Source organism: Salminus brasiliensis, chromosome 11, assembly GCF_030463535.1.
Source record: "Salminus brasiliensis chromosome 11, fSalBra1.hap2, whole genome shotgun sequence".
Lineage (NCBI taxonomy): Eukaryota > Metazoa > Chordata > Actinopteri > Characiformes > Bryconidae > Salminus > Salminus brasiliensis.
Window position 1 is genome coordinate 23,344,831 of NC_132888.1, and position 8,270 is coordinate 23,353,100.

At 44.3% G+C, this 8,270-nt stretch overlaps 1 protein-coding gene across 2 annotated transcripts in view; it reads left to right on the plus strand.

Moving 5' to 3' along the window:
• Nucleotides 1–6,577, plus strand: part of caln1 (calneuron 1) — an 89,804-nt gene extending 83,227 nt beyond the window's left edge. For both annotated transcript variants that reach the window (XM_072692243.1, XM_072692242.1), the window contains exon 6: nucleotides 1,957–6,577. In XM_072692243.1, coding sequence (XP_072548344.1) covers nucleotides 1,957–2,084 — 128 coding nt within the window. In that variant the 3' untranslated portion in view covers nucleotides 2,085–6,577. The remainder of the gene's footprint in view (nucleotides 1–1,956) is intronic.
• Nucleotides 6,578–8,270: the final 1,693 nt, after the last annotated feature.

Here is an 8,270-nt window from a genome sequence, read left to right on the forward strand (position 1 = left end):
GACATTTTCATCTTAGGTGCATGTCCACTGTGAGAGACATAATCTAAAAAAGAAAATCCGGAAATCACAATGTATGATTTTTTAATAATTTATTTGTGTGTTACTGCTGCAAATAAGTATTTGAACACCTATGAAAATCAATGTTAATATTTGGTACAGTAGCCTTTGTTTGCAATTAAAGAGGTCAGAGTTTCCTGTAGTTTTTCACCAGGTTTGCACACACTGCAGCAGGGATTTTGGCCCATTCCTCCACACAGATCTTCTCCAGATCAGCCAGGTTTCTGGGCTGTCGCTGAGAAACAGAGTTTGAGCTCCCTCCAAAGATTTTCTATAGGGTTTAGGTCTGGAGACTGGCTAGGCCACTCCAGAACCTTGATATGCTTCTTACGGAGCCATTCCATGGTTATCCTGGCTGTGTGCTTTGGGTCATTGTCATGTTGAAAGACCCAGCCACAACCCATCTTCAGTGCTCTAACTGAGGGAAGTAGGTTGTTCCCCAAAATCTCGCAACACATGGCCCTGGTCATCCTCTCCTTGTCCCATGTGCAGAAAAACACCCCCAAAGCATGATGCTTCCACCCCCATGCTTCACAGTAGGGATGGTGTTTTTGGGATGGTACTCATCATTCTTCAGCCTCCAAACACGGCGAGTGGAATTAAGACCAAAAAGTTCTATTTTGGTCTCATCTGACCACACAACTTGGTCATGTGCAAACTTAAGACGGGCCTGGACGTGTGCTGATTTAAGCAGGGGAACCTTCCGTGCCATCTATGACTTTAGACTATGACGTCTTAGTGTATTACCCACAGTAACCTTGGAAACAGTGGTGCCAGCTCTCTTCAGGTCATTGACCAGCTCCTCCCGTGTAGTTCTGGGCTGATTCCTTACCTTTCTTACGATCTTGCATGGAGCCCCAGTCCGAGGGAGATTGACAGTCATGTTTAGCTTCTTCCATTTTCTAATAATTGCTCCAACAGTTGATCTTTTTTCACCAAGCTGCTTGGCAATTGCCCCATAGCCCTTTCCAGCCTTGTGGAGGTCTACAATTTTGTCTCTGGTGTCTTTGGACAGCTCTTTGGTCTTAGCCATGTTAGTAGTTGGAGTCTTACTGATTGTGTGGGGTGGACAGGTGTCTGTATGCAGCTAACGACCTCAAACAGGTGCTTCTAATTTAGAATAATAAGTGGAGTGGAGGTGGACTTTTTAGAGGCGGACTAACAGGTCTTTGAGGGCCAGAATTTTTGCTGATTGGCAGGTGTTCAAATACTTATTTGCTGCAGTAACACACAAATAAATTATTAAAAAATCATACATTGTGATTTCCGGATTTTCTTTTTTAGATTATGTCTCTCACAGTGGACATGCACCTAAGATGAAAATGTCAGACCACTCCATGATTTCTAAGTGGTAGAACTTGCAAAGTTGCAAGGTGTTCAAATACTTATTTTCTTCACTGTATCTGTCTGTCTGTCAACCTGTCGTCTGTCAGCCTGTCTGTCTGTCTGTCTGTCTATCTATCTATCTATTTATTTATCTATATATCGGTCTGTCTGTCTGTCTGTCTATCTATCTATCTATCTATATATCGGTCTGTCTGTCTGTCTGTCTGTCTGTCTATCTATCTATCTATCTATATATCGGTCTGTCTGTCTGTCTGTCTGTCTATCTATCTATCTATCTATATATCGGTCTGTCTGTCTGTCTGTCTGTCTGTCTATCTATCTATCTATCTATCTATCTATCTATCTATCTGTCTGTCTGTCTGTCTGTCTATCTATCTATCTATATATCTATCTATCTATCTGTCTACCTGTCTATCTGTCTGTCTGTCTGTCTTTCTATTATTTTAATGGATTTTCTTCAATGTGTGTGGTCATGGCTAACATCTAGTTAACATAGCTGACCGGTCTTTCTCCTCTGATCTGTGTGTGTTTGTCTCCTTTGTCAATTTCCAGTCCACCCCAAAAAGAAGAACCGGCAGACGTGCGTGCGTAAGAGCCTGATCTGCGCTTTCGCCATGGCCTTCATCATCAGCGTCATGCTCATCGCGGCCAATCAGATGCTGCGCAATGGCATGGAGTAGCGGCACCACTGTGAGCAGGGCGGGGGCGGAGCCTGCATGTGCATGTCCGTCTGTGACGTCATTTCCTTTTGCCTAAAAAAAAAAAAAAACGACAACAACAAAAACACGAACCTGCGAAAACATTCTATCAAAGGAAACCAAACACCTCGCCGAACAAACAGAGGAGAGTTTTTTTTCCTCCCCTTACAGGATTATGGGTTTTTTTTTCTGTCTGTTGTCGTCTCAAGTGACAGCCAGCAGGGGGCTGTGCTTTGCCAGGCCCCCTCCACCTCACTGGCAGGGACTTTAAAGGGCTGACTTTTGCTTTTCTCTCTTTTTTTTTTCCTCCCCGTGCCACCTCTGTTCCCTTAATGCAATAACATACCGGAGCCTGCAAGCGCCTCTCCAACCTGTCGTCTCCATGGCTCCGATTTTCAGCAGGGATCCGCTGATGGGCTGCTCTTGGGCGCAGAGGCCTGCTGCCGAACGGGAGAGCTGCTCGTTCCACGCTAAGCAGAGCCTCCTTGTTGCTTTCTCAATGTTTTTTGGGACGTTGTGGGAAGAGGTGAGACACTCAGATCCAGAGCGACGTACATCTGGTCTGGTCAGGGGTTAAATGGTGCTCAAGAAGTGCTGCCCAACTCTCTAACTCTGATCTTACTGGTCTGCTAATGAATGAGTTCTTTGGGTGGTGAAGCCAAGGTGGGCTTCAGACGTGTTGGGAACCATCATGCATAAAGCATGGTTTCTCAACCTAGTCTTCTGAGCCAAGCAAATGGTATCCATTTTTGCTCTGCCCTGGCTCCCATCGCACCAACACCACAAATACCTGGTACAGGTGACCTGGAAGTGAGGCTAGAGCTAAAATGTGACCTGTCAGGGGTTTACTGATGAGGCAGAAGGGATCTGAGCGGTCTTGGTTTGATGATACTGTGTGTATGTGCGTTGTCTTAGGCTGTGTTCACATTACACATTTAAAGAGGCACAAATGAGATGCACTGTTGTTAATGCGACTGCGAAAATGCTATTTTTTAAAAATACATACAAAAACGATCCAAATCCAACACTGTAATATTATTGAAGTGAATATTAAGATTTCATTGGTTTAAGACATTGTTTAAGTGACTAGATTCATACCATAGTTAGCTTTCACCTCGTAGGCCTTCCTTTCCCCCCCATAATTTTCCCCCAGTTTTAAAAATGTCCTACCTAAGACCTACCTATTACTTGATGCTTCATACTACTGCACAATTTTACCCAATTTGGAAGGCCACTCACCCAAATCCCTGTTCATGTGAACACCCCTTATCTCTTGCAATGCCCCCAACGCTAAGAGGGTATAGACTCGGACACATGTGAAGCCAGCCACTGCCTCTTTTGCTGGGTAGCCAGCGCCCTCGGAGGGAAGTGCAGCTCCCCAGCTCTGATACATGCCTAAAAGTGATGTGGGGAGGAAGTGCCATCAACCCACCCCTGAGAAGTAGAGCCAGGCCAGTTGTGCTCTCTCCGGCTCCGGCTGCTGATGGCAAGAGCACTAGTCACAGTGTCAGGAGCCAGGCTAGCAAGCCAACCACAGCTGTTTAAAACTTCTCCTAATGCAACACCATTGGACAGCTGAGTGTTGTTACATCAGCTGTCCAATGGTGTTGCATGGCTGCACTGAATCCTAGTGACCTCTTTTTGGATAAAACTGGCCCAACCCTTTGAGAAAAATAGCCTCAGAAATGTAACCCTTTTGTTAGCAACCAAACCTTAACAGTGGAATAAGGCTAGCACTAGTCTTTCCTAATTCCCAGATGTTATCAGGGCCTTCTCTGGTTCCCCATTGCTAATGACAGATGTGAGTCTCTTACCTGCATGAATGTGAACCATTAGGTCAGAAAGATCTAATGTAATTGACTAATGAGTCTCGGTATGTGAACTTAGCCTAAGACTGAATCTGGCTTTTACAGTTTGGGTCCATATTGCGCTTCTAGGAACACCCAAGCATGTCTCAGCTCTTTGTCCCCATCCTGTCCCTTGATGCTTCCAGATCCAAGCCTCCCAGTGTCGTCACCCATACGCTGTTTGACGTTGTGACACCCTCCAACCCTCAGCCTGCATCTTCTGTTCTTCTCCTTCCATCACCACAAACCCTTAGTAACCATTACAGTGACGTTTGCTCCTCACGTTAACTTTGTAGTGTCGCCCGGACGTTTCCGACTTCAGGCGTTTCAAGTCTCTGACTGATCTTTTCACAGCCATGCATATTTGACCACGATCCATCTTGTGTTCCGTCTAACTGCGCACATCCCCCAAAGCCGCAGCGGAATTGCACTGTGGATTATATACAGCATGTTCCGAATGAGGCCATAGAAATGTCATCCAAATCGCAAGCTCCTTTGCCACTTGGATTTGCGCGGCTCCGGTCGACAGCGGTTCGACAGCTAGGCCTGCTCTGTGCCTGATGCAGCTCAGTTCATTGTTTTTTCACGAGAACATCTCGCTCTCTCTCTCTCTCTCTTGCGCGCTCTCTCTCTTCTTTTGGCTCCTGTAAAAGAAGCCCAGGACATGTTCCCCACCTCCATGTTTTCATAAAGGACTGCTCTCCCTGAATGCATGTGATCTGGTAGAACTGTGTAAATAGGCCTAGTATGTGTTAGGCGATTCATGTATATGCATGCCGGTCTATAGGTCGGTACACTCTGCACAGACCGTGTCGGCGGGCGCAGAGGAGGCGGCTGAACCCAATACTTGCGCGCCAGCTATCAGCTCCTCCAGCAGCCTCTGACTAAAGCCATATTAGTCTGTACAGATGTACCGAAGAACCCACCCGTGCATTTTCTACTCCTTCATCAGCGAGAACTGCTGTTGCGTGCGACGCCGTTTTTACCCCTTTTGCACTGAAATGCTCCTCCTCGCCTATAGAGAGGAACCGTGAGCGAGCGAGGGAGAAAGGATCCACTCTAATACAATGGCTCCACCTGGTGGTGCAGGTATGAAAAGGATCAGGACCAACATTTTGGCATTTTGTTCCTCATGCTGTCTTTGTCCGAACCAGGTTCTAACGTTCGCTTGTAGCATTTGATTACATGAAAACCAGGGGGAGTTAACAAGGCTGTCTGTATCATATTACGTGTCTGCATATATATATATATATATATAAATATACAATGTACATTTACATTGTAGTCTGGATCTAGAACCTTTCCATTAGCAGATGAATTGCTTGGTTCCATTTTTACGTTTTAAAGGGTTCTATACTGGAACCAATGTTTTGCAAGCATTCATTTCTGCCTGTTTCTGACAGTTTCTGCCATGTTTGTGTGAATATCTTTAAAAGACTTATGAAAAGTAAGCCTGTGGATTATGAAATTATGAAAAGTGGATGGAGAACTGAGCCAATAAATCTAAAATAATAATAATAATAATAATAATAATTTGTTATTGTTTTGCGAGCAAAAGTAAGAAAACCCTTTGGAAAAAGGTGGATTTCTGCCTTTATTACTAATAAATATGTGGCCTGATAGGTTACAAATACACACACACACACGCTGTTGTACTGTTCATGTTGCTTATTGAGCACATTTGGAGTGAACATCCACACACAGTGCAGGCTAGAAAAAGTAAGTGAACCCCAAACGTTTCCTTAAGCTGCAGATATAAGATTTGCAGAATGTTGAGGAGGAAATCTGGACCTTTCCTCCCTGCAGATGCGTTTCAGTTCATCAGTATTTCTAGGATGCCTTGCTTGCTCAGCCCTCTTCTCGATAGTGTCAGGGTCAGGACTCTGACTTGGCCTTTCCAACACAAATGGTTGGTCTTTTTTCCAACCAGCTTCTCTTCAGCTTGGGGTCAGCCTGGAGTGCTGCCCTTACTTTCTCCTATACAATGTCTTGACACACCTTTGAAATCACAGTTGGGGTGCGGTGGTTTTGGTGTTTAGTGTGTTTTTTTTTTTTGTCAGTCCAGAGAATATTTTGTAGAACTGGCCGCTGTGGGTTTTTACAGCTTCCTTGGTAGTATCCTTTTATGAACAGCATTGCTCACCATTGTGTTTTTGTGATAGTGGACTCTCTTGTTGGCAGCTCATGGACTTTTCCGTAGGTCTTAGTTAGACTGTGTTGGCCTATAATTGTCACTTCATTAGTAATTAAGGGACAGACCACATGCTGACCACATGTTGTTAGTAATCAGTGCACAAATCCATCCAGGTCTTTCCAAAGGGTTCCCTTGCTGTGTCTTGCAAGACTGCCAGTCTAATGGGGATTAGTTTATTTGGAGTAGCATGTGGTTAATGATTTGTTTGCTGCATAAGGAAATGTATAGAGTCACTGTACTGAGAAAAATGATCCCACCGTGCACACACACACACACACACACACACACACACACACCAACAAAATTCTGCATGCAGTATCTAGCCACATAGAATATAGATGACAGACATTCTTATAAGATGCCCTAGATCATACTGTAAATAAAAGAACCTGTATAGAATAATGCATTTATGCAATAAAAGATTTTTTATAGTATCAGTTTGAAATGCCTTGTTTATTGACCCCCTTTTTTTGTTGTTGACGTGTATTTTTTACAGCACATTTGACAGATTGTATCCAGTCCAGAGTGATTCTACAGGGTATTACTACAGGGACATCTGTACAAACTGCTGGGGCTATTCTTTGTGATACACTTCATTTATCATCCGTGCCTTTATTAACGTCTTTAGGCACCCCTGGCACTGTGAGGATCGGTCCAAAAAAGACTTGGTCGTGTTCAGTGGAGTACAAGGTATGTCCTGGATCATCGTCCTGTGTTCTACATTTTCCTGTGCCACTGGCTGCCACACAACCAACATAATAGACCCACCCCTTTGACTAACAGTTGTCAAGAGGTTCTTTTCATCTAATGATTCGCTCAAACTCAAACTACGAGAATACCATCAGGCTGTCCTACTGTTCAATATCCACAACTACCATGGAAAGTTCCGAAAAATTAACCTACACATCCACCACTATGAATACCTATGCATGAGTAGCTTCTCCTGGGATGATGAATGACTTCCAACATAGGAATTGCTTCAGTCTGAACAAGCCGACAGCTTGTGGAATAGCACGATATTTATTCTTTGGTAATAGATGGCCCAGCGACTGTTTAAGGGGTTAATTGTATTTATGTTAGGTAGGAGACTGGAGTCTTGGAGACCCAGGGGCTCTTAAAGGGTATAGCATGGTGTTCTTGCCCTGACATCTGATGTACCAACCAACCTGGCTTATTTGGAGACTCTTGGGAATTTACTGGACTCATATCTGGAGGGTTGGGTTGCATTAAATACATTAAATGCCATTTCTAATTTGTGATTATCTGCTATTATTATATTAAATGTGTTTTTCCGACATTTTATGTGTAACACTACACTGCATCTTGTAATACTCCTGTAGAACGATCTCAAACTCTGGTTTCCAAACATCTATCTGTTTCCAAGTGAAGAACAAATGAGGACACCTTAAATGTACGCCTCCATACTAATAGTGACCAGTGAAATCATTGGATATGCCCCATGTTTATATGCACCATCCCTTGATGCTACACTGTTCTCTTTATCCTCTTTATCCTCGAACATTTGGGCCTGGCGATTGGCCAATGCAGAAGCTTAGCATTAGGCACTAGTGAAGTGATGCAAACAATGTGTCAAAAGCCCAATCTATCCGACCTAAACTGTGCAAGGAAGCACATGTGATTGGTTGAATTTTAAGGAACAGGTGACCCTTGCTGGGATGTAAAGCTCTGACTCTCACTCTGATCCCACAGCACTGTAGACTTGTGAGCAGCATCATTAGCATGCACAGTCCATAGGCCTTGTACGTAAGCTCTTCTTTAGCATGACTGAAGGAAGGCTTGTGGTGAGGGGGAAGCTCAGCTGCTCCTGCCTGACATTTGGGGCGAACCTCCTCCTCCTCCTCCTCTTCTTCCTCCTCCTAACTCTCTCAGGATCACAGGAACACTGCGCTGCTTTCACGCTCTTAATCATCAGTGACCAAGACACAGTGAAAGCAGCCTTGCACAGTCTGAGAAACATCCTGCATAGACTGTCATTATTTACGATACACTTCATTTATCATCCGTGCCTTCATTAACGTCTTTAGGCACCCCTGGCACTGGCCTCGGATGAGTTTAGTGGAGTGTGAGGTATGCCCTGGATCATTGTCCTGTTGTAGGATCCATCAA